This window comes from Hippoglossus stenolepis, chromosome 12 (assembly GCF_022539355.2).
Source record: "Hippoglossus stenolepis isolate QCI-W04-F060 chromosome 12, HSTE1.2, whole genome shotgun sequence".
Taxonomy (NCBI): Eukaryota; Metazoa; Chordata; class Actinopteri; order Pleuronectiformes; family Pleuronectidae; genus Hippoglossus; species Hippoglossus stenolepis.
Window position 1 is genome coordinate 21,050,852 of NC_061494.1, and position 27,313 is coordinate 21,078,164.

At 42.1% G+C, this 27,313-nt stretch overlaps 1 protein-coding gene across 1 annotated transcript in view; it reads right to left on the reverse strand.

Annotated features, from left to right (window-relative positions):
• Window positions 1–2,082: 2,082 nt before the first annotated feature.
• The window catches only part of gfra1a (gdnf family receptor alpha 1a), a 76,987-nt gene continuing 51,756 nt past the window's right edge, over window positions 2,083–27,313 (reverse strand). The window contains exons 5-11 of the mRNA XM_035172666.2: window positions 24,022–24,200; window positions 22,750–22,922; window positions 20,930–21,039; window positions 19,113–19,247; window positions 12,143–12,324; window positions 6,801–6,848; window positions 2,083–5,271 (exon numbers count right to left, since the gene is read on the reverse strand). Of these exons, the coding sequence (XP_035028557.2) occupies window positions 5,074–5,271; window positions 6,801–6,848; window positions 12,143–12,324; window positions 19,113–19,247; window positions 20,930–21,039; window positions 22,750–22,922; window positions 24,022–24,200 (1,025 nt within the window). The 3' untranslated portion in view covers window positions 2,083–5,073. The remainder of the gene's footprint in view (window positions 5,272–6,800; window positions 6,849–12,142; window positions 12,325–19,112; window positions 19,248–20,929; window positions 21,040–22,749; window positions 22,923–24,021; window positions 24,201–27,313) is intronic.

The window sequence follows — 27,313 nt, forward strand, 5'->3', positions numbered from 1 at the left end:
AATGAGCAGAGCTTCGGTATCGATAGAGAATAAAAACACATCATATCAGGAGGCCGGTTAACGAGCAGATGAGATGAGATGAGGGTCGATTCTACTGATGAGACGCTTTTATTCTGGTAATTAACCTGCACGCTCTGTGTGTGTGTGTGTGTGTGTGTGTGCGTGTGTGTGTGTGTGTGTGTGTGTGTGTGTGTGTGTGTGTGTGTGTGTGTGTGTGTCACCAAACATTTAACTTTTGGAGCTGATCGGTCAAAAGTCAAAATCAACAAAAAATATGATTTCAAAAAACATTTATGATCACATGGTGGGAGTGATGTCATCATGATGTCACTGGGAAGTCAGAAATGTACGTCCTGATTTGAAACACGATCTAAAACAATGATGAACCTGAAATTCTTCAGACAAGTTGATGACAAAGTGAAATGACTGAGATGGAAACAAAGAGAAGAAGCCGATTTAAAGAAAGATGTAATTTTCAGGTCGAACTTTCCTTCCTCCTCCTGAATGAACCTTTTGTGCCGCTGCTGCTGAAGGTAACGACCGGTTCACACTGTTCACATCCACTGACGCCAGCCTGAGAGGAAAAAGCTCTTTAATGACTCTTAATAATCTGCGTCTCTGCCGGTTCACTCACTGACCGGATGTAACGTTTGATTGACACGTACGCTACGTGGGTTTGATTCCACGGTTCTGTAAGTGGCACTTTGAACTTTCATAATGACTGAGGGGTTCGAACGAATGTGTGTTTGAATCTTGTTCCTGTGAAATCTGGACAAAGGAAATGATTTTGCTGAATGGATGTTGAATTTTAGATTCTTAATCATTAGATTTTAATGTATGTTTGTCTTTAATATGCCTCATTGTCTTATTTTTATCTGCATGTTCAAGTAACAATAGTTTATGTGTGTTCTTTATCATTTAAAAAAAAGGACAGAAGACGACTCAGTGTTTTGCGTCTTATGAGAAACATTAAAATACTTCTAAGTGATTTCTTACTGTAAATCAGCTCTTATTACAACAGGAGTCTGTTCAATTCAAACTTCTCTTTATAATCATTATAATTTCATGTGAAATTTCCATAAGTAGAATAGAATAAAAACACGTTTGTTCTGCAGCTCCTGTTACTTTGTCAACGACTTTTTAACATGATGAATAAAACGTTCATGTAAAACAGAAAAAGGGGAAACTGACGTGTCCACATCATCAAATTTCCAGATAATGAGTTTGACATTTCTCTCATTATTCTCTATAAGGTTATAAGGTGGAATTGAGACAATATACTTTATTTTCAAAGGTTTTTTCTCTATCTAAGGCGATTATAAGATATTTCTCCTATAAAACAAACCTCAGATTTCATAAAAATTTAAGAAAGATTCTACATTATGTGGAACAAATTACATCAAAAAAAGTTAAAGGCTCCAGAGCTCGATCAAAATCATAGAGAGTAAATAAAGATGGACGACCGCACAGATCCTTAAAGTGACTTTTATCCATGTGAATGCACAGTCTGGACTTTCTTTAACAGTTTGATTAGTGAAAGAATTGTTTGAAGTTTGGAATGTTTTAGGTGTTTTTAGTTTTTAGTGTGGTTCAATGTGGGGCCCCTCAGGTCCCTTTTGTCTGGGGCCCCTCAGGTCCCTTGAAACGCTCCTGGCTCAAATAAGACAGTGTTACTGTAACTCATGCAGCGATGAGGAAATTAACACATATGAGACTTAGCGACGTTTCTTAGATGAAAATAAAAACCTTTCACAAATGTTTCAGTTTGAGAATTTCAGTTCTGGACCAACGCTGAGGTGAAAAAGTGATTTTTTTGATTCTTCCTCTTTCTCTTGGTCCAAACATGAAACTCTCTTTATCTGCTCTCATCTCTTTTCTCTTCATCTTTCTTCTCTCTGCTCTGTGACCCGAGGTCATTGACATTAACTCTTGACGTCTTATCAGCGTCTCAGGATCACGACCACCTGACCTCAGACCTTCTCTCATCCTCGCCGTCGCCTGTCCGTCATCCTCCAGGCGTGCACGGCTCATTTCTATGTGTCCTCCCCCGAGCTGTGAAATAAACACCATGTGCAAACAGCGTTGGTGATTTGACAGTTTTTAATTATAACTTTTTGTACAATAGATTTTACATTTTCACAAGCTAAGAGGTTAATGATGCCAGAGAGCTGAGGGAGTCTCCAGAGAAGCCATGTCTGGTGTTTTAAAACGACAGATGGGATGGAGAGAACATATCCACCATCTTTTTTTTTTGTATTTTCCTAACATCAGGAGGAAGTGCCCCAGTTTTCGACCCGAGGAACTTTCGACCGTCTCTTTATATTCCAGCGCCTGTGAAGATACGACTCTGGGATTCAAATATAAAATCAACAGTTGCTTTTTAAGACACAAGAAGAGAAGTTTGTCCTGTAGCATCTCGTAACATTTCTCTTTAACGTCTCCTCCACACATTCAGTCCGTGGGGTTGAACCCACTCGCCCACCTCTGGTCAAATATACCCTTTAAAAAACCTTTTTAAATGTTATGGTATAGAATATATTTATCTTTCCTTCACAGTCACCATGCAACAACAATCGTCTCTCTCTCTTCTTGGAACCGTAATTCTTTCAGCAGTAAAACCAAAGTAATAATTGGAAACGGCTCTGAACAGTCTGTAAAAAACAACAAAAATCAGAGGAGCTGTTTAAATCGGAGCAGTAAGCGGCCGGTCCGTCTGCTTCGATTCAACTCATCCACAGTAAAAAGTCGTAAAAGATAGAAAAATAAGTTCAAATCTTAGCCAAAATAAACCAAAACAATACTATAGTTAAGCAATGTGGTGAACGGGGCTATGGTACAAAAGAATAAGCTGAGGAAATACAGTCGTGTTGAACTACAGAGTTACATTGATATCCTCTTTCTCAGATGCAGTAATATTCCATAATCATGTACATACTGGGAGAAATATACACATTATAGGTAGTTGTAAAAAAAACAATATTCCGGCGTATTCAACGTAGTATCTGAATGTCAAAATAGCTCACAATGCTCTGGAACAGAAAATCATCGGACGTCTATTTGTCCGATTTATAGTTTCAGCCAAGTACATACAGTGCATATACCATGTTGATGCTCAGTAAATAACACAGAAGTTCTACGACACATTAACCGTGTTCTGAGAAGCTACGTAAACTGAAGCAGCGCGTCGTTAATGCTCAGGTTCGACGTACGTTCACGTCCTGACCACAAAGTTTGGATTTCCTCTGAGGGGGGGTGGGGGGAGAAGCTGATGAAAACGAACGCACGTGTCTGAGAATCGAACGTGAAACCGATGTTGTGGCTTTTAGATATTTTTTTCCGCAGAAGTCACCGGGAGCAGACGTACAATAAAGGATTTTTTACTCACGGTACCGATGTCACATGTCACGTGTTTGAGTCATTTTCAGAAACAAAGAAAAGTACATATTTGACCATTTGCTAAAACGTTCCCCCTTTAACAGCAACTGTCCAATCACAGCTTAGCAACGATACTAACGATTATAAAGACGTGTAAGTAATTTATCAACGTTATAACGAAAGCTGCTAATGTTAGCATGCTTAGCTTACGGCTAACAGTCCCAGTCAGGAGCCAAACTCTGTTTCCAATCAACAAACATAAGTCAATCTTTTAGCTTCCATAGCAACAGTTGTTTTTTCAGTTTTGTACCATTTCAATGGTCACGATGTCAAATGTAACTTCTGTCTCCTGAAATCGAATTCCAATTATTGTACGATTTAAATGCATCACTCTGACACAGTTATTAGAGTAAAGTGTGTTGATGCTACGCGACAGTTTAATACCTGACGTGCATCTGGGCGGTGACTGAAGGAGGCGGAGCTCAGCAAACGGTCAATTCAACGCGATCGCTCCAGAAAAACGTGTCGACAGTTTCACAATTGAGGCGATAAGTCGTAAGAATGACCCGATGAAGAAGCTTCGTTTCCACTGACTTCACTCGACGACAGTAAGCGTTGGATCGTCCTCGGCTCGTGTCCGTTCTCAGGACTCGGCGAGATACGTCAAAACTCAATAAAAACAACACAGGTTGAGGTGAAGTTGCAGCAGCTTCTCCGTCACTTTTCATATAGAAACACTGAACATGGCTTTGACTTCTAACAGTTACACGTATGTACAATCACTAATGAGCAGAGTGGACTCGAACATCCACAGCAGCGCGTGATCGCAGAGAGGAATCACTCTGCCGGCCAAACAATGCGTTAAAAAAAGAAGAGCAGAAGCCTGGTGGCGTGTGTGTGTTTCTCTGTGTGTGTGTCTGAGTGTGTGAACGTGTGCGGTACTTGTGTGTGCGTGGGTCCTCGCCTGTGTGCTTTTGCCAGAGGCGACGTGTGTTCAGCTTGAGCTACAGTTTGGACGCAGATGTTGCGACTTCTCTGATGTTACAGGTTGTTGGTGTTCACCCTGGAAAAAGGAAATACTTTCAAGTGACATTTTATATTTCAGGTAAATATCGATGTCGATAAAAACACCGGATCTCGTCCCTGACCGAAACAAACACGAAACCACAGGGGAGAGAGAAGAACACCCAACGAGTCGCCCGCGTGATGAAACGTAGCCGATACTGAACGGACTGTGACTTTTAAGCGAAAGATCCCACCGATAGCCTCAACACACAAACAGACGTGGGTGGAAACCGATTGGACGACAGTGAAGGTCAATGTGAATTTACATCGTGTGAACCGACCCAAGAGCCACCAGCTGTGGTTTGTTGGAATGTTAATCCTCGAGTACTTTGTCATTTCCGCCCGATCGAGCAACACGAAAAAGCTTTGAATCCCTTCTTTTTTTTTTTTTCAAACTAACCGAAAGGGAACACACAGCCAAACCGAGTAGATATAGTAGATCACTGTTTTAGCACACAGCTGCAATGCAAAGAAACAAAACCCATAAAACAACAAAAATTCAATAAAAAACAAACAAAGTACGAATCAAAGTAGAGACAGATTCCAGAGGGAAATAAAAGTACGACAGGTTTTACTGAGAAGAAAGCATAGAACTTCTTGTTTTGCTTTTTCTTTTGTACAAATGTGTGTTTGTCAGTTCGTTGGAGAGCGTTGAAGCGTCGAGGCTACAAGTCGCCCGGGAGGAGGAGGAGGAGGAGGAGGAGAGGGCCGGCAGGCTGCAGTACCACAGCCAGAGCAGCGGGGCAGCAGAGAGGTCGGGCCCGCAGGCCGTCTGGAGGCCGAGTTACTCAGGATGGCGTTGGACGTACTCGGACCGTCGATCTGAGGGTCCTGAGAGACAGACACAGAGAGGAGACGTTTACTTTAAAACTTTTAATCAATAAATAAAGCTTTTAATAAATTATTTAATATTAATGAGTTTAATTTAGTTTTAGCTAAGATGTTCCATACATTTTTTTATGCAAACAAATATGTTGTATGATCCTTGACAGATTTTTAATACTGAGCTAATAAGCTGAATTTTCACATGGGACAAAAGCTTAAGCCTCTTTTCGAGTATTATTGTTTATGCTTTGCACCAGTAAAGCTCAGAGTTTTCATGATATTGATACATACTGATATTGAATATGTAGTAAAAATGTACCGGCAGCTGTATAAGTAGTAAACTAAACAGCGTTGAGGCTGCAGTTTAAATCCTGCATGTGAGATGTGGCACATTTGAAGATATTAGGCTTTTTAATTGAATAAAATCATCCATAAAATCTTTAATACATTCGTCTGCTGTGACACAGTGAAAAATCAAAAGGTTGTTTCTGTAAGTAAAAGGCCACAGTGGGAAAACTAAAAAACACATTTGTGAGTCTGTCTGTGTGCATTTGCATGAGAGTGTGTGTCTGTGTGTGTGCGTGTGCGTGTGTGTAGAGCCTCAGCCACGCTCTCTGGCTTGCTAATAAAGCAGCAAGCTCAGGGCTGGGTCATCTCCTCGAGACCTGTCGCTGCTTCTATTAAATGTCAGTCCAGTGCATAACGCTGCCTTATTATTGTACAATGACATTTGCGGTGAACTTTAAAAGCCACCAGATAAGCAACAATCCCATTTCAGCCTCAAAGGAACTACAAAGACCAGGAGTTTACAAAGGAGGCGGGAGGGAGCGCGAGGCCGTCGCCGTGGCAGCAGGATCACGGTCCGGGATCATTTCGTAACTCAAACAAGTCTTTTGAATTTTAACTTACACGATTTTGTATTTATCCCAAATTACAGATGTCGGAGCGCAGAGGCTTGAAACATGCGCACAACACGAGATGTGTCACTGCTGCTATTTTGGCAAAGGTCACAAAATCTATATTACAAGATGTTTTTCACTTCTTACTTAGTTTTTATGCTGTGACGTTTTGAAACATCTTATTTATGTGATTTAAGAAGAAAAAAATACATAGGACATGAAAGAAAATTGCGAAATAAATCAGCTAACTTTTCCTTTATTGCTCTTAAATGCCTGATGTTAAAGTGTAAAGCAGCGCACAGGTTATATTAGTGGTTCCACATTGGTTTTGTAGTTTTTTTTTACAGTGATCAATACAAATTTTCATCCAAGAACACATTTAAAATCAAGACCCAAGTTAATGTAACGTTATTAAAGTAACATTTTATTCATGATCCAATTGTTTTAAGAGCTTTCTAATCTTATGTATGAGTTTTCAAGGCCTGCAATCAAGATGATTGGATTTTAAGGTCTTTGAGACTAAAGTATTTTGCTTTAAATCAACCAGAATTTGTTAATTTCATTTATACATTACCCTCTATTCAATTATAAAATTCACAAGATGTATTCACATGATATAATCTACAATAAGCTTACCACACAGAAGACGCCATCCACAGTTGAGTTTGACTTCAATTTCTGAGCCTGAGACAGAAAAACAGAGAAACACAGAACTATCAACAAGTGTTTGAACGTTTCAACGTCCACAATGAACATGTTCATTTCCTCAGTGACAAAGATCCAAATAACAAACAGATGATTTATGTGTCAGGATTTGAACACCGGCAGTTTGTGGCTTTGGGCGCACGGAGCCTGAACAGCGAGTCGACGGGGACAATCCGCACTGATTCATTTGCTTTGATCAACAATCAATAGAACAATTAACAAACTAATTACACTTAGAATAATCTGCCAACACATTTACACACCAGGTACAGACGACACGCAGACGCCAGCGTTCAAACACTGCGACTGAAATACCAATAACCATCAGCGTCTGTGTGAGTGTGTGTGTGAGAGCTCAGCGCTGATCTGATCGTTGGGGCAGAAACTGGAGCTCAGCTGAAAAAACAACAACGGTAACCCTGGAGATTTCTTTTTACCCAGAGAGCCTGTTCAACTTTTACAGTCGATATTTGCACTCAGAGAAGAAGAGAGAGGCTCAGCTCAGAGACGCAGTCGGAACCACAGTCTGATTTCATCACAGATTTATCAGTCAGTCACTGTCACTTACTCAAACACACGGTCTTTGATTCACACTCCTCAAACACGTGTGTATCAGAGGGTTCGATGCTGCTCTGCAACAACACCAATGACTGATGCTTTAATTGCATACGTGTCAATCACGGTATGAATGAGAATGATTATGAAGTATGAATGAGAATGATTATCATGATTTTATGTTGGATTGTTGCTGCAGGACTTTGTGGCCTAAGAAAAGGTATTTTTAAATTCTCATTCTCCTTTGTTTTCTAATGACCCGCGAACAAGGGTTGCCATGGTCATCCATTCTCCATCAACCCCATCATCAAACCCATTTGGTTCCTGCTGTAAGTGAGTGTAACTCCAGCTCTGGTTTCTGGGTATTCATGTGTGTGTTTGTGCTCGGGCTGTAGGTGTGACAGAATAATAAATGGCTCCAGTGTTCACCACAGTGAATTCAGATTTAAAATGGGGATGTACAGGATGTAGCGGCCATGGAAAGAAACCATGTTCTGTTAAAACACCTTTGCTTCGGCTCTACATTGAAAAAGGAGCCAACGCCTGCGTGGAATGATGTCTATAAATCATGATCTCTGTGTAAAAGACCCAAACCGACGAACACGCCCAGAATTTTAAGCGTGGAAGCAGAAAGTATAAGTGGTCTGAGGAACATGATGACTAAACACAACTGGCATCAGTTTGTGTTTCAGGAGGAGGTTCCATCTGTGTGTGGAGTCATTGTTCGGATGAATTAAACATTTTCACCTCTCAGACACAAACACTGAGACAGGATCATGATAATAAACTTTCGCAGCTCGCTGCTGAATCCCGAGGGCGCTCCTCGTTTGTGTTGCACAGCCAAAACATTCAGAGATTGAAATTACACCGATGTGAATGTTGAAATGTTGATTCTCATTCAGACTCCATCTGCCGCTGCAGTGAATTCATTGTTGTAGCGTCAGCACTGTGATTTAAAAACAAACTAATTCAGCCATTAAGAAGCAGGAATTTAGAAGTTGCCAAAAAAGTATCGCACAACTTTCAGAATACACCACATTCGAATAACAACATAACAAATAACTGTGTACAGTTTGTTCTGAGGATTATTCAGAAACATACAGTCGCGGCTGGAATTCTAAAATCCAACATGTTTTTCTTTACGACCAAAGATACGATTCCATTGACCCGCATTAAATTGGGGTGGAATCAGAAATCTCGCCTGAGACGGACATTAACTCAAACCCTGGTAAATAAAGCAAAGACTGCGTGCATGAGATCACAGGGTGAAATCAGCCGTTAAATTACCTCACACCTCCTTTACTTGTGATTACATAAACCCCCCCCCCAGCATTCTATAGTATATTAAACAAACTGATCCTTATTTTCACTTCAAAAAAACAATCTGGACGTGAACAAATTCAAATGTGCATGTTTATTGCTGCTTTGTGTCCATTTGGTTTAGATTTGCCTAAAACCTCCCTGTTCTGAAAAGTCACATTAGCATGTGGTAGATTTCCATATTTGTCCGGGGCCCTTCCTGCCTGCTTCTGGAGTCAACGATATTCATGAGAACAAGCCGATGGAGCCCCGGGCTTTGCAAACATATATATAGAGCTGTGTACGAGTGCGTGCATGTGTGTGTGTCTGCATTCATGTATATGTTGTTATCTGTGGCGGCTTTGCTGTGCGCCCGAGCTAAGCTTCTCTTTGCAAAAACATTCACGTCACAGAAGGAAAACACAGCAGAAACATTTGAGAGAGTTCGGGAATGAAAAGAGTAAAAGAGACACTCGGGAGAACAAAGGAATAAGAAGAAGAAAGCTTCAAGTGTCGACCCATCGTGACGCCACCCGTTGACTTCTGAGCCGTTTGAAGCCTCCACTTTGACATTTTGTCCAGCGCCATCTTGTCTTTTATTAAACGAGAAGTAACCATAGTTGTGAGGAGAAGGGGGTGGAGCCTGACTGAGAGGTCGAGGACACTGCACCGATTGGACGATAGCTACATGCTTTATGGTCTATTTGACTCTAAATGGATCATAATTTACTAAATGAACATCAGCTTTATTGAAGAAGACTTGAAACTCAGGAAAATGTTGACTGACGTTATAAAGTGTGAAGTAGACAATCAGTGGAGTCGCCCTCTGCTGGTCATTACACAGAATGCAGGTTTCAGGCATTTCTGCATTGGCTTCATTGTTTGAAACCTGTCTTTTTTTTTTTTTTACATTCTATTGTTTTTACTGTGATTTAAATTAAACCTTTTATGTGACAAATGACTCGATTTATAATCCAACAAATCGGAGGGTGGAACAAACACCATTTTCCTCCAGTTCCTCTAAAGAGCTGAGGAGATCTCTGCTGGTTCCAACGTTCCAACGTCCAACTTTTTCTTTCATCTACTCTTTGATTCTGTTCTGTCAAGCTGAGGTAAACACACGGTTGTATGTGTTGCTGTGTTTTTCCTGAGTGGAGTTTCTCTGGTTACTGTTCTGCATGTATGTGTGTGTGTTCCTGTACTCAGTTGTGAGGAACATTTTAAGCATAGACCCTTCAGAGTGAGGGTGTTTTTGGAAAGTGAGCAGTTCTTACTCTTTTCCAATGGGCTGTTTGAGGGTTAAGACTTGGTTTTAGGGTTAGAATTAGGTTTAGGTTAGGGTTAGGATAAGGGGCGAGGGAATGTATTATGTCAATGAGTGTCCTCACTAAGATAGAAGTACAAACATGTGTTTGTGTGTGTCTGTGTGTGAGTGAAAAAGATAGAGAGAGATCAATGAGCGGAGTGGAGTGAGTCCTCTGACATGCCTGTCCCCTGAGAGTGTCATTACAACGGCATACATGCCAATCCAGCACACACACACACACACACACGCAGGTTTACAGACTGTTAGTTGAGTTCACACAGTCAGATACCACAGAGAATACACATATATGCGATTACACCCACTCGCTGAGACACACACACACACACACACACACACACACACACACACACACACACACACACACACACACACACACAGAGTGAGTTCGCACTGATAATGAGCTTTGCTGGTGTACTGGTGCGTGTGTGTGCTGTTGGCTCTGCTCTGATAACACGTCAAGAACAAGTTAATGAGAGAGTTGTTGTGTTAAACCACTTTTCTAGTGTGTGTGTGTGTGTGTGTGTGTGTGTTTGTAGATATTTGTTGGGAAACTAATATTAAATTATCATCTTGTTTTGATAAAAATATGAAGTCAAAGTCACAATCTGTGATTCAGGTCTAAACACAGGTTTGTTATCAGAAGTAAGAGGAGAATGAGAAGTTGCTCAGGAAAGTATTTTTCCTGCTGTTCACATTTTGCCTTCTACAGTGTTACTTATATATCTATATTATATATAAATAACTATATACATATATCAATATGGAACTAATCTTTGCAACAAAACGATTTGCAATTTAATGACAAGAAAAGCATTTTAAGATTTGAAACAAAGGTCAACAGATTTGTTTCAGTTTTAGTTTTTACTTGGAGAAGTGAGTAAATTAGTTTTATATGTTTAAATGTTTGCATGACTGGAGCTGTGGAAATCTGAGGGTCTTCATGAACAATAACAGCAAGAACAGAAGACGTGGTGTTGATAGTAAAAACTGCTGTTTGTCAGAAGGTGGATTTCAGCTTGACGTTGCTGGAGGATTTGATGTAAGTGTCTGTAAACAATTAACAACTTCAGTGGTTTCACGATGCTGCATCAGGTTGCCCTAATATTATTGGGCGAAGCAGCCCTCAGAGTCTCGCTCCGCTGGTAATGACAGTGTTATCTTCACTTCCTCCCAGACCCGGGAGCAGCCCCTCACCAGTGTTCAGGATTGCTGTGAATGAGTTGAGTGTTTCATCAGCCACACGGCTGTTTGTTCCTGTGGAGCAGCAGTGGAGGCTCCAACAGGGAAACACACTTAGGGTCTTACCAGGTACAAAAATAAACATAATTTATTATATTGTTTTTAATATGTCCTATTGGGTAATTGGGAAATGGTAACATCTCAATGCTGAACAACTGCGAAATAAACATTTAGAAATGTACCTATACTTTCATTAAATTATGTTTTTAGTCTTGATGACCAAAGATATAAAGATATAATTTGTGATTTTCAACAACCAGAGGGACGGAATTTCCCACAGAACAGATATCGCCCTGTTCTATCAAACAGTTATGACTTGCACACTGAGCAGGCAGAGTAACGGTAACATGACGTTCAATATTCACTCCTCTTTTATCTCTGCTTTGGTCTCCACCATCTCCTGTGAAGAATATCTGCCTGTTTCGCTGCTAAATGTTCCACTTCTCCATTCGTACTTCAGACTTACTTGTGTTTTCACTACAGACAACTCTCACTTTATTTGCAGCATATGATTCACTGCTTTAACTGGACAGATTTTGTACTGTGACAGCGCTGGATGAAACAAATGGAGTCTGCCTGAAATCAAACAGAGATGGAGAGTGAAGCCGAGGATGAAGAGGCAGTGAGGTATGCAAAAGAAACAGACAGGCAGCAGATGAACAGACACTGGAGATACATTACACAGATAGTGAAACACATAGAAAAGGATGGAAAGATGAGCAGCTCTGATAAAGAGCAGCGGAAACTCTCAAACTTTGTCTTTGTACAGAGAAAACAAACTTTCTGAAACGTCTCTTTGGATCAGGTCGTCCTCTGAATGCAGAACTAACCTGAGCCAGTGTGTGAGTCTCACCTGTAGGCTGCCACAGAAGTGGTAAATTCCAGGGTCCGTGTTGATGTGGTTGTCAATAGTGTTGGGGTTGCGTTCGCGGTTCTTCTGGTAGTGAGTGGTGGTGGAGGTGGTGGTCTGCACCGGGGACACAGGCTGCCACACTCCCACGTCTGTCCCGTTCCCAAAGGCCTGAATAGCATTACCTACAGAGGGGAGGGGTGGGACAGAATCTGTCAGCTGTGATACTCAAATTATATATTTATTTTTGGCTGGTGGGTGAAAGACATTAAGGGGGGGCAGGGTAAAGAGTGCTGCACACAATCTACAATAAAGCAACAGCACAAGACACTATGCTGGGAATCTTTTATATTGTGTAAACATTTTCGTTGTAAAACTGTGACAGGGCAAATATAGTACGCAGTAAATGTAAATAGTATTTCATAATATAGTATAGTGTGCATGTAGCCCCCCCCCCCCGATACTTTTCATTAGTTCAACTCTTTATTACGATCCCAGAGCCTCCAAACAAGTCTCTTGGTGAATCTGAGCAGGTAAAGCTTTTCTTTCCAACAACAGAAATACCAACGTCGTATTTTTCAAGCAGGTCCCTTTAGCACCAAACTGGATCCTATCGTGAATCACACGCTTGTTAGTCCCCATGTTAAAATAAAGCTCTATATTGCAACGGCCTAAACCACAATTAAAGGTGAGTTAGAAGGTACTTAGGGTTTGTTATCACTTCCCTCCATTATAAATTCACCACACAGTCAAAAAGCTGAGTGCTGATGTGGCTATTTACCATTAGGGTCCATTAGTGGCCCTATTAATAGCGTTCTATGGCTTTGATGTAAAAAGACACACACACACGCACACATCAGAGGAAAAGCTGAGCTTAACAGAGATGCTTTGTGAGCGTAATGATATTCTTCCCTCCAACAGTCAATTATGACCCTGATACTGTGAAGGGAGGAAGAGACGATCTGCATAATGGCTCCTTTAACCCCACTGAGATATCCACACATACATGTGCAGAGACACATGTCTTCATACGAGCAGAAGTATTCACCCTGCTGTTGTTTTTCATCGAATCATTTGTCAAATCTGATGCAAAATGTATTAAAAATTTCCACAATCTTGGGTTTTTGTCTTTTCCAGTTGAAGTTGTGATATGAAGTCTTGCTGAGTAACAGCCAGTAACACTCAATAGTGACTTGTACGTCTCTTTGTTCTCGTGTCAGCCTTAAGTCAGCAAATCTGATGATTTACGTCCAAACCCTCAGCACTGTGACATCCTCGAGCCCTAGAGTTTCACTGCAGGGCCGAGGGAGCTGCTGTAGCACAACTGGAAACATAAATCCCTCAAATGTTCTCAAATTGACAAATTGATTGCAGGCTGTTGCTCTCCTCTACTTATGTTCTTCGTTTTCCTCTGCACATTTGCCAGGGTTCCCTTATTCCTGCTGACCCAGTTCAAGATGTTTCCTAACGTAAGAGGAACCAGGGAGTGTTTGGCATCTCCAAACTCAGTGTCAACAACAGCTTAGCGTCTGATTGCAGCTCTGATGGAAAGACATTAGAAGAACATGGATTTCCTGGAGGAGTAAATTAAGGTTGCCCGTCACTGGATTTGTGTTTTTCAGACGAGACATCCTGTTAATTGGACTGAACTCAGTGGTGTTTGAAGACACTTAAACACATGTTGTTCAGAGCCAGAGAACACAGCAGGGTCTCATCCTCCGTGTCTTTACTTTCCTTCCCCCTGCAGAAGAGGCTGCGGCTTAAACTCGTCCCGACCTAGAAACAACCTCTGAGTTAGTTCCACTCTGCACATTTAATAGACGTTACTATTAATCTGAGACAAAGTGGAGCCTGAGACGTCCTCACTTCATCGGCGTTGCTGAATTGACCTCTGGAATTAACAGACATCCCACAAGACGTCTCGCTGTGACTGAAAATGTCGTCAACACAGCAGCGGACGTGAAGATATTTATTCACCGGGAGTTCGGTGAAACTGGGATCATCACTGACAGAGTTAGGACGGGAGCTCTTTGGTTTCACTGCTCTACACACAGATTAAACTTCAAGAAGGGAAGGTCCTACTTTAAGTACATTGCACTAATCTTTAAAGTGTGTTTGGATAATAAACCCGAGCACATACTGTGGAGTTAATGTCTTTTCACACTACATTCAGTGCAGAGGACAAGCCACCTCTGCTACTGTTAAATCAGAATATATAAAAATGATTTTGCAGCCACTGCAGATGGAACAAACACACTATGTTTCATAAGGTATATTCAGTGTATTGAGGCTATAATCTCCCAAATCACATGTGTTTGTTCCAGTGTTTCATTTCATCTGGTTAGTTTTGGTTTCACATTGTAATTTAGGGACTAAAGAATTTTGTCTGACATACGTACATCCTGTCGTCATCACCTACGTGGGCTGCGTCGACCTGTACTTGACACTGATTGGTCTGTGGACGGCTGTGTGTCTGACGTTGGCGTTTTGTCAGATTGCTGGCAGGTAGTCTTTCTGCTTGAATGGAGAAAATTAATGAGGAACTTCATTTGGTTGCCATGGTAATATTATTATGGTATTACTACCAGCGTCACCAACCTCAGGCACAGTAGTCCTGTAATACGCCAAATTACAGTGATCCTTCAAATACAAGCTCCGTCTCAACTTGGTCCAAAAGTCTGAACTATTCAAAAAAGTGCAAACGAACCAGACCCAGGGCCGCGGTCCGAAGAACCTTTCACACCTGATACTTAGGTTCAGACTAAACTAAGAAGTCTGAAGGTCCCGACCAAACAATGTGGTTGTGAAAGCACCATAACACTCACTTACATGAATGTACTTCTACACGTATGAAATCCCTGCCCCAAGCATCCCAACACAAACATTAGATACTCTATGTGCCTCACACTCATTGCTGCCAAAACTGGACACTACTATTGCAAGACATTTTACAAGAGACACACAGTAGAGCAAGAAAACCTCCACTGGTCAAAGACCAGAAATGCTCCACAAGAAAAAATATCAGATCTTACTATGTGTTTATTTAATCAGGCCCATCATTGGTGTTTAAAGTTTAAAAAAATGAAGGCATTGATCAGTGTAAAATCTCGAGGTGCTTTTGAAATGTCTCGTTAAAGCCACTCAACCAACGATGCAAGCTGATGCGATGGTCCTCTGGGAGCTGCATCATGGATTCTGAGAAAGGATGACATCAACACATTTCCCCTGAAAGTATTTTAGTTGACTGGCAACAAAAATCATAACGGGGATGAGCTGTTTGTTGATGAGCTGAGGGGGACTGAACTTCCTGGAACAAGAGAAACCCCAAACCCAACGCTAGCCTTCGTCTAAATTCATAAAACCAGCCTTTAGTGGCAACCTGGCTAAATCCCAGTCCACAAATATCCTCGGTATAAAAGTCTGAAACTCCAATTGGTCCTCGAAAGATAAAAACATAAGGGTGCACACTCCAACTCACACCTTTATAAAGCTCCAAACCAAACATTAATTCAACCTTCACCAGTGCAAACAGCGTGGTGCATTCGAGCAAACATGATATCATCTTTCCACCGCTGCAGATATTTGTGTTAGCAGTATGAGTTTGCCTCACACGGACGTCTACCACTTTATCTCACTTTACATGAACAAGGTTTTCTGTAATACTCGAATTATGATCCTGTTGGATGGCGTGACCTTTGCGTAGTCGGTGCATATCCCAGAAAACGGAGGGAGGCACAACACTGGACGAGCTTTGAATACATTAAATCATTGGAATACCAGAGTCTTCCTGAGAATATTAAAGCAGTGGTTTGGATATCCTGGGATCTCTGATAAATGGATGGCAGTAGTATGATATTTCACGGATTATTATACACATGCACTGATGTGTTGGTAAATAGCTTCAACTGTTGTCGAGAAGCAGACGCAGCAAAAAAAATGATTAAATTCTAATTGGATTTTTTATTTTAAATCATCAAACGTTCCCCATTTTAATGAGATGGTTAAAAGCAAAAGTCACCAAACAACACTGCTGTTAAAAATGTCTGAAATATAGAAGGATCAAGCCAAAATAGTTGGAAACCTCTGTATTAGAGGACGCTAACATCAATATGTGACCATCCACAGTAAGATCTGAAAATAAAGAGCCAGCTATATCCACCCAGGAGAAATCTGTTAACAATGATAATAAAATATCTTGAACGTAGCGCAAGAACATAACAGCCCTCTCTCTCAGTCTTTTCACATTCTCTCTCTCTCTCTCTCTCTCTCTCTCTCTCTCTCTCTCTCTCTCTCTCTCTCTCTCTCTGTGTTCTTTTCTTTCTCTCTTGTAGTTTCTCTTTAGTCATGACCCTGTAGCCGGCATGTGTCAGGATCTTCAGAGTTGTCAGTTCCAGTTACTGCTGAGCAAGCTTAATGAGAGCAGAAAGAGGTGGGCGGGTGGGGGAGACAAAGAGATGGGAAGAGCAGAAAGAGGTGAGGTGAAGCATGAGCGGGAGGAGAAGGAGTAGGAAGGAGGGATGGAGCTGGTGGTGAAGTAAGGAGGCAGAGAAAAGACGTGAGACTAATTATGAGAAGTCAGAGGAGGTATATTCCTCAGCTCCCCACAGCCAATCAGAGCAGAGACCAGATATACGGAGAGAAAGTTTTAACCCACATTAACCCTCTTTGATCGAGCAGATCTCACACTGACACACACACACACACACGCAGAAAATCATCACATTCAGTTGCGAGAGATGTTCAGTGCACGTCACACACACACACTAACTAGGAAAGGAGATGGAAGCACCTCCAGCTGCAACTTACTCTCGCGCTCACTCTGCATTGTACCGACGAGCACATTAACCAATGGATCGCTTAATACAGGTGTCTCGCGGCCGATTGCTTCGTCGATGGAAAACCTAACAACTCGATTCATTAGCGAGGCGATTCGGCTGCTGGGAGTTTGACACTTTCCTTCTCAATCTCTTTTTCCATTTCCCTGCATCATCATGCGCAAACATCACGTTAAGTATCGAACATGTGGGAAGCGAGCAGATCACTTTCACCTCGGGCCAGACGTTCACCTGGCTAATGTGAGACGTCCGCAGATAAAGCATCATGGAGTGTGCGTCTATTCTTAGGACACAGTTTGTATTTCAGCCTCGAGCTGCTGTTTGTGTGTCTGCGGAGAAGCAGAATCTCTGCTGTGACTATCTTATTGAATCTGAATCCAGTATGAAATCTGCTCGTAAATCCAAATCCTGTTATTATAATAAAACATGCAGGACTGAAGGTTTAACTGAGAGATTCCACCTCCAGCTGATTTTCCTTCACATCACATCGGTCTTGTTGAAAAGCAAAGGGCTGTTTGAGAGTGCTGATACACGATCGTTTGGCTGACAACAGACGCTGGTCTGCAGAAAACTCATTAAGTCGACAACAGCCAAGTTTCATTTTGGCCTTTGGTCAAGTTATTTATTGAATTAACGGTGTGCAACAGCTGATCAGTTTACCAATGTCACTGCAGCTAATGAAAGTGGCTGAAGTGCTGACTGGACAGCAGCCTGCAACCTGAATGTTCCTGAGAGGGGACGTGAGGTTCAACTTGAGGCGAATCCCTGTTCTATCCGTGGTTCCACAGAGGTCTCTCCGTGTCGATGCCCTCCCCGTGTCTGAGTGGGATTTCACTGCTTTATCTCCTCTTTTAGTTTAAGAGCAGGATTTATTATTATTATTATTCAAGCACACTCATCCTGCAGAGCAAATCTAAGCATAAGCAGGGGCCAGATGAGATAGAGCACATGTTTTTGAGTGCACGATTTGAACTTATAATCAATAGCTCCTGCCCTCAAGCTGGAAGACCGCACTCCTTTATTTCTCTGGATGCTCCAGCTTCCTCCCACAGGCCAAAGACAGAGAGACCGTCTGTGGTCAGGTTAACTGGAGGCTCTTAATCGCCATTAGATGGGAATGTGCGTGTGAATGGTTGTTTTGTCTCATGTCAGCCCTGCGATATGCTGCCGACCTCTCTCCCTGTTGTTTACGGTAAAAATCCAAACCTCTTGTCCAATGTCATCGGCTCCAGCTCCTCCTCATGGCCCTCAAAGGATAAGTTATTATGGATTTAATCATATTTTAATCCTACTACCACCCATTTACTGACCCTGTTATCAAAAGGGAAAATGTAAAGTAGGATCAGTTTTATATCTCAAGCTAAATCTTTGGAATCAAAGCGGATTTGTAACCCAGAGAAGATTTGTTGAAAAGGCTCATAAAGATCCAGCCTGGCAGTCGTCTGCGTGTCAGCAAACATTCCATAACCACATCCAAGCTCAGGTGATTTATTCAGCGTAGGTGTCCTTGAGCAAGATATTGTAAATATGACCCTGTGTTCTGACCTGCGCACGGGAATCAATGAGGAGTCAACTTACACTCGAGCTGTGCTGTCGACGATTGCTAAACCGAGTGTAGCATCAAAACAGAAGCAGCAAAGTTAGCTCCTATTACACAGCGACGCTCACTCACTGTGGCTGTTATCGCTGCAGCTCGGCAGGAAAACCCTGAAACCTATTAATCTTGGCTGGGAATACAGTAGGTGTGTTTGTATGTGTGTGTGTGTGGGTTGTTAATTAAACAGTGTTGGATGAAAAACAGGCTTTCTGCCCAAGATGTGGAGCAGGAGATGTGCTGCAGCTTTCAGGCACGCACGCATTCAGAGACTGTGGCGCAGTGTGACTGGTTTCTTTATGATGCAGGGGGATAACATGCCAGCATGGCAATGGGATATATTTGGTGCGAAGGGGAGATGGCGAGAGACGAGAAGAGAAAAGAGAGGATAAAAGAGCAAAACAGGAAAAGGGCCCGCTGAGCAGAGGGGATGAAAATAGAAAGTAACAGAAGAGAGAGAGAACAAACAGATGAGCCCGAGTCTCGGATAGAAAAGAGGCGGAGAAAACAGAAAAGACAACAGCTGGTCAGGGGGATAACTTACGGAGGCAGGTGTTCTCGGTGAAAAACTCGGTGAACTTGTCACACTCATCCTTGTTGTTGCCACTGCTGCTGCAGTCGCAGTACGGAGACACGCTGATCTTGGGTGAACGCAGGTAGTTGGGAGTCATCACGGTTCCTGCAGCAGGTGCATGGAGACACAGTTTATCATTCATGCATTCATACGTCTTTGTTGAGGCAAGAAACGTGTACCATAAACAAGGATTATCTGTGAATTGTTGCTGTCAAGAGCCCCAATATGCTGCAGGGGAAAAAATAGGATTATTTAAATCCTTTAGGAGACAGTTATCATCCTGTATCTGTGTTAAATGATAACAAAGTTAAATCACTGCTACATTTATTTCCCTCTCTCCGACCCCGTGTGCAGAAGTGGAGCAGTGTGCTGGAGCTTCTGCAGAATGAAGCAGAATGCAGAGAAGCCGGAGTGAAGGATAGGCTTTTCTCTCTGCGAGGGGAAAGTAAATAGCTCCAGTCAGTGATTTCTCACTCCCTCAATGGATTGTTCCCTTGTGCTGGCTGCGCTCCAGAACAGGCCTTTTTGTTTTGCAGTCGGCAGAATGAACTGGTGCTGCGTGGACAGAGTGTGTATGTGGGGTCTGGCTTAGCGACTTGTGGTGACTAACTCTTCAGGGGGTGTTGTTGTGGCGAGGACGTGACGGAGACGAGGGTTTACCGCTGGAGCTACACGTCAGGAGATGAACCATGGGCCTTAGTTTCAGAGTTTTATCCATTGTTTTGATCAGTAATGACCAGAGACTGCAAATAAAGATGGATGTCTGCACTTCTTCCTACAATCCAGAAATGAAGCAAAAATACCCCTGATACAAACATATTACGCCAGTGACGTCATTTGGGGCCAGAGCACAGTGGCGATCGGGGGATGGAGCCACTGTATTCAGATGGCGTCCATCTTTATATACAGTCCATGGTTATAGCATTCAGATGATCAGATAAGTTCGAAACAACATTGTGACCCTCGATGTCCGTTCTTAGCTCCCATCATTTTCTGCTAAATGAGGATTTTACCAGGGCTCTCCGAGATTTGAGAACCCACAGAGAATGCCAAGCATCAAGAAGTGCTACGTTTACATTGATCTGATATCAAACTCTGTGGTTGGTGCTAGATTGGATCAACTGGAGGGACAAAGCGTCCACAAAGATAATGTTCAGAGAAAACAAATCAAATCAATAATGTGTAAATTTGGGGGTTTTTGCACAAAGTTTATTTTGCGCATTTGACATAAATCTGTGCTTCTGCATAAACTGGAGTCTTGTTAACAGCTTGTCAGATCGTGTGCCTGCTCATGGTCGGAGTCATGTCAGACCACTGATACTACCGATGTTGCAGAATTGCCAAATCCTCGCAACTGCTTTGCTAAGTACATTTCTCGTGCAGCCTTGGCGTGAGCTCCACTGCAGTTCTGCTGAAGTTTGCAATGGGGAACTCTCGGCAGCAGCTGAATGTTAAATTTTACAAGCTGATACTTTCCCCAAGCTTTCCATGGAGTCTGAGCCAATTTCAAAATTTGTTTTTGCTTGGAGACAAATATCAGAAGCTCCAGTACTGTATCTCAAGCACTGACCTAATTTCCGCAACAGCTCCCAGATTTTTTACCTCTTACTTTTTTTTAGTAGGACATTTTTTTAGAAGCAACAGAATCGATTTGTATAAATAAAAAGCAGCAGAGTTACCTTTTAAATATGCAAATAAAAGAAAATGAACTACAATCCACAGAGACCGGGAGTAAAGAGAAAGAGACAAAGCTGAGCCATAATGATCAAGTGTCCGTGGGAACTCACCAATCAGACCCGAGTATGAGAGGAGGCAGTCTGCGTAGTTCTCCTTCAGACAGCCTGACAGCGAGCGAGGCTCCGGCTGGCAGTTGACAAAGAAGTCAGCCAGTCGTGACCTGCAACAAATCCCAAAATATGTCAGAGCCAAACACGATTAGAGCTCCAACAGATTCTGTACGAGGGGATCCAGGAAGCCGATGTGACTCGAATGTGCATCGAAATGCCCGGTCCGACCGAGCGTGTGCTGGAAGTCATTGCTCTCAATGTAATTAGGCTCCTTAATGGTCGTCTTCAGCGGAGTAAGATGACCCTCTTACGTTCGCTGTGGCTGCTTTATATCCTGGAGTGAATGAGGCTGAAGGCAATTCTGCACCAAGTCTGCTCCATTTCATTTACTGCCTTCGCAAATGTTTGTTTACTCTTTGCCACAGGTGCAGCGGCATGTGAAATTGAAATGGGCTTCGGGTTCCTGAGAAATCCACCGTTTGAGGAGATATTGAGTGTGATGTAGTGACTCTCTGACACAAAGCAGGACCTTCTAACATCATGTTCGGACTCTAAATCTTATAAATCATCTACAAGTCTTCATCTACATGTTTATATAATCTGGATCTTACTTTGTTCGTTTGGACCTAATTTATTGAAACCTGCGGGAAGGGTGAGAAACTCATTAACTTTTGGAGCAGATTCAATTAAGGGAGCAGATACAGGAGTTTTTCTTTTTTTTACACTTTCTTTAAAATCAGAATTTCTCAAGAACAGATTCAATTAAAAAAAACATAATCTCAATACATCTATTTGCAATATGGTTATAAAGTGGCCAATCAGTATTGGCGGAGGTATGCTATCTCTTTTGAAAAGGTTTTGGCCAACGGTAGTGTGTGTGTGTGTGTGTGTGTGTGTGTGTGTGTGTGTGTGTGTGTGTGTGTGTGTGTGTGTGTGTGTGTGTGTGTGTGTCTCTCTGGGATTAAATGGAAGCATTAAGCATCATAAATGAGCTCCATTTGCTCTGTGGCCTCAGGTTTCCCTCCCTCTCCTCTCCTCACCCTCTCTGTCGCCACTTAACAGCAACGGCGGTAAATTCACGCTACAAGTTTCTGTCCCTCCCTGTGTCTCTGTCGTTTTTCTTTTCCCGTAGTGCACTCTATACATCAGCCATACGCTCAAGGCTGAACAACAGGTCTCCGTGCAGCGCCGCCTCCTCCCAGTCCATTTGTCAGTTAGCACAGATAGATTACAGCCTTGCTTTTACCACAAGCTCCCTCGCCATATGTCAGGTGGAGTCGAGTGGCTGCTGCTGACAACTCTCACTGCGCACGGCTCTGCACCAGCCTGCTGTGATTAGTCAGTGCATATACTTGAGAGTGAGGGGTTTTATGTTTGTGACTGACAGACAAACACTGAAGTCTGTTAAAAACGACCACAGCAACCTTTGAAGTAGGCTTTTAGACTTTTGGAAAAACTGTGAAAGCAGCAATGACCTGCTCCTTCATCTCCCAACAAGGCAAAGAGTGGATTGAGTACAACACTTGTGTGTGTGTGTGTCCAACCAGAACTATGCAGTAGCTGCGGTGTTAATGCTGCTCTGAACATTACCATTAATACTGTTCACGTGCTGCAAGGGAAGGAGACTGTGGAGTATCCAGATGTGGTGACAGTGTTTATGATACATTATACAACACAGATTTGTGTCAGAGGTCTTGGTTGCACGACATTTATCATCTGTTTTTACCCTTAATTCACCTCAAATCTTTCTTTTACTGTCTAATAAAGTTATAAAAATGTATTCCTACAGTTTTACGGGTGTGTGGCTTGTTGTCTCCTACCTGCAGATGTAGTTGGTCTTGCACGAGACCTGCAGCTCCAGACAGTTGGGTTTCTGCTTCTCCTCGTACGAGCAGACGGGGACGATGGTCTGACGCCTGCGCTCGGAGCAGGCCGTCTGGTCGCTGACCGGACACGAGCAGTACAACATGCCATAGCTGTGCTTAGGTGGAACCTGTTCGGCAGAAGATTCAAAACATTAACTGTGATGTAGAATGAAAGATTTTTTAATTTCTTTTTAATCTTTGGATCGCGTTCCCTCTGTGGATTCTTTGGGGTTTTATTTTGAATTTTTGTGTATTTAATTACCAATAGTTTATATTGTACCTGCCCTTTCCCTTTGTTTACTTCAGACAATTCGATCATGCTGCTGCTAGAAAATTTTAATGTTTGAATCTTGAATCTTTATCAGCTGGACGATGTTGTTGCCAATATGGAATCATCCATTATCTTTGCCGATATGCGTTTGTGTGAAAAATATTATTTTACAGAATAAACAAACCAGAAAGGCTGTGCATTTATGTTTATATTTTGAACGTTGACAAAAACTACGTTTATTTTCTTCTTTCAAGTTCTATATATTTGGATTTACAATAGTTGTTAATGATAAACTGTACAATATTGAGCCTAAATTACATTTCTTTGAAATAAGGGTGCATCACAAATGTTTTATAGAGATGTTGGCTGATAAATCGGTATTAGAAGTTTTATACTTGAACAATCGATCTCAGTTTGCCTCTACTCTTCAGTCGGGCGACAACAGAAGAATGTCATCATAGTTTTATCTCCAACACAAAGACACTCAAAGCTTCAGAGCTGTACCCACATAGATTCACTCACATTAACAAAGCTGCGTGTTCTTTCTAGTTTTCTATTTATTTGTATTATTATGGACTTGAAGTGGTCCCAGTAAAGATATTCCAAAGGGGGACATCACAGGAGCTGCGTTGCAATTACACTGTTTCACATCAGTTTTTATGAAACGACGCCGAGAGGGAAAACATCTTTTGTGTTTGATGACGGAATCAATGTCAAAGTTAAATGCTGGAGAATCCAACCCAGAACAAAAAGGCCTGCATGATTATTTATTGTGATTTTGACAACCCCTTCAACGTTACCACTTCAAATCATTCTCCCCTCTGAAGCGGGTCCTTTGTGATTTATACGTTCAGCTTTTATCACACATCAGTGGTTTGTAAAACCTCCAGCGTGTGTTCTTTCTGCTCCGTGTTTCTTTGGGTTTTTTTGATGAGCTCGTGTCAGATGAGCCTTGCCTTGTCAAAGAACTGCCGCAGGGCCTTGTGACACTTCCTCTTGTTGCAGACCTCGGCGGTGGAGACGCGGCTGGTGCAGGGGCTGATGTAGGACGAGCGGTACTTCTTGCACGTGTCGTTCAGGTTGCAGGCCTTGGCAGCGTTCAGACAGTTGTTCTCTCTCGCCACCGCAGGCTCACCTACAGACAAGAGGAGGAGTTGTCAGATGGTGGGAATGATTAGTGTGTGACACACGTCGAAGACCTTGATTGACGGCCAGTGTGAAGGAGAGCGACTTAAAAAAAAAGAAGAGAAATACAGGAAAAAACAGACGATAACAGGGGATTTGTATGAATAAGAATACAGGTGAGCCTTGGGCAGAAACGTTTGAAAACCACTGCTGTAGGCTAACCCGGCAGACATGTGTGTGTGTGTGTGTGTGTGTGTGTGTGTGTGTGTGTGTGTGTGTGTGTGTGTGTGTGTGTGTGTGTGTGTGTGTGTGTGTGTGTGTGTGTGTGTGTGTAGCTCCTGCAGTCATCACTGTCTCCAGTGCAGGGTCTCTTCTGTCAGCCTCCACTAATTGCCAGGGTTCTCCTCAATCTGCTATTAATTAACTTTTCAATAGACTTCATCTCCATCCTGCTTTTTGGAGAAAATGAGGCAAAAATATATATATTTTTTCCCCCTCAGTCTAACAAGCATAATTTAAATGGGGGACTGCCGGTGGGGGATGCGGAGTAGAGTGATTGGCTGTTGTGTTGTGCCCAGAAAACGGCGTTAATACGATTCAACACATCAAGGGAAGGGAGGAGAAAGAGGATTTAAAAGGGACGTAGAAACACGAGTGTGTGGGGAGAGGTGATTGGTCCAATGACGTGTTAATTGGCGACAGAGACGATGCTGTTAGTTCTGCTAAAGAGGAGGAGATTCCTCCAGATGAATGTTTTCCAGAACCTCTGTTGGCCCCTGAGGGGAAACCTCGGCTGGCTCACTCGTCCATTTCATTTCTCTACTTCCCTTTGTTGTCCTGCAACCGTTTCACCTCACTTTCACATGTTCCCTGCAGCTGCTCTGCTTCCCTTCACTTGCCCCCCACTCCGCTCTCAGTTCGTCCCGCCTCCCTTGGTACACACTTCCCTTTCAGCAAACACTGTGGTAGCATGCAGAATAAAAGGAACTCCATCTGAGCTACATTTAATCTAATGTAAATATGAAGCTATACAAAAAAAAGAGAGTATTAACAATTACAAAGTATTTGTTTTGCATAAATGGTTGAAATCAATCATTGATGACTTTTCCAACACGCCACAGGTGCAAAAATGGAAAACCCAAAAAGAAAACAAATGTCTCTGAATGAAAAAGCAGTGTCACAAACGTAGAAGACACAGGCAAAGATGTAAAGAGACATTGGACGAGCATTTAGTCTCAAATTCACTCCCACAGGCAGTAGAGAGTCTTTAATTAACCTAACCTGCAGGTCTCTGGTCTGTGGGAGGAGGTCGCAGCACCTGGAGATAACCCACGCACATGGGATTTAAGACACAGGAGCAAAGTGTGTCTTAAATGTTAGGTTGTTGATGCTTCCATTCATTTACTGACTTAGTTTTTCCTTTCAGTTCACACTTGATCTGCTGTCAGTTTTATTATGAAAGATTCAGAAAGGAAGTGAATGCACTGACATTAGCATAATGACAACATTTCAACGCCATTTGTAATTTCATTGATGACAGTTGTATGGGAGCATTAACGAGCTTTTTGAAAAATATATTTTTCTTTTTATGACATTCTGCACTACAGAAACACACAGAGAGTGAATTCTGGTGTAAAATCATGTTCCTTAAAATGTTTAAAAAACAAAGCACAGCATTAAAACTTAACACTTGTTTAGTGGCTGGTTCCTACGTTACCGTCTTCATGAGGCAGAACATTCACATAGATGCTTGATAGAAATATGAATTGCACAGCCACAGAAGTTAAGCCAACTGAAATGCACTGTAGAAAAACACGACCACCAACAAATTCGTACAACAAACTTTTCTCCATCTTTCATCACTTCCAACCCTCTCAGACACCTTCAATCCCGACGCCCCGCTCCCACTTCCAGGCCTCGTGTCTGCCTTCGATCTCCTGGATCAGTTTGTTCAGGGATCAGATTCGTAAACGTCATGAGCTGCCTCAGACGGACGGACTGACGCTCCTCTGTCAACCCTGCAGACCTGAGACCTTGGGTTATAACGTATAAACTCTGCTGAGGAAACCTCAGTGGTTTTGTTTGACAGCAGCGTCGAGAGCGTAAAGAGTGAACATTCAATGAAGGAAGTAAAATAGACAGAGCTGGAGGATGAGTAGATGGTAGTTTAGAAGAGGTCACAACAGGTAGACATTTTAAACCATAATGTCTGACTAAGGCTTTACTTTTTCTCCTCACTCTGCCTGAGTGCCTCGAGAACATCTCCTTTTCTGTGACCATTTATCTTCGCGAGCACCAAACGGAGTCCTGGACTTAATGTACGTGAAGCTGATCGAGCACTTGGCCCCTCCATCCTTTTTATATCACGAGTTTTGCTATTATACACTGCACTCTCTCATCCTGGCTGACAGCGGCTTGACACACACCACATCAAGAAAGCGTTAAAACGGGTGATATACAGCCTCTTTCACTCACACAGCAAACTGAAGCCTCCCCCCCCCCGCCTGACTGGATGTGAGCAGCACTCACTGGAATATAGCACCTGTTCAGAAAACATCACTTTTCTCCCAAACGGTTGTGAAAGGATCGGAGGTGAGAAATAAGTCGTTCTTGTAAAACTCAGCTTTAACATCTGTAAAACATCATTTATTTGTCAGTTTCAACTTTCAGCAAATTGTGTTGTCTTGTAAACACTAAAGTGAAAACTGAACTCACAACCTACTCGGGCTTGTTAAGGCTAAATTGAACTACTATATAAAAACTGAAAACTTTTAGCAACGATCAAGATGAACTCTTCACGTGAGAGGAAGGTTAAATACTGATTTAACAATGTACCTGACATCTACATCTCCTGCAGGGAGCCTAATTCATTCAAATATAGGGACCCGATGCCGATATCGGTATTATGTAGAACAAATATTCTGATATCGATAAATCGGACTTTATGAAATACATTTAAAAAAAGGTAAAGATGCTTAACAGGGTGATTTCAAACCCTTGTGACAAAGAAATAAAATTGAGGCTTGATATTATAAAATTCTACCATAAACTTTGACTTAGAAACTATAAATAAAAAGAAACTCAAATACAACCAAATATATATAAACTTGAATTCTGAAATGT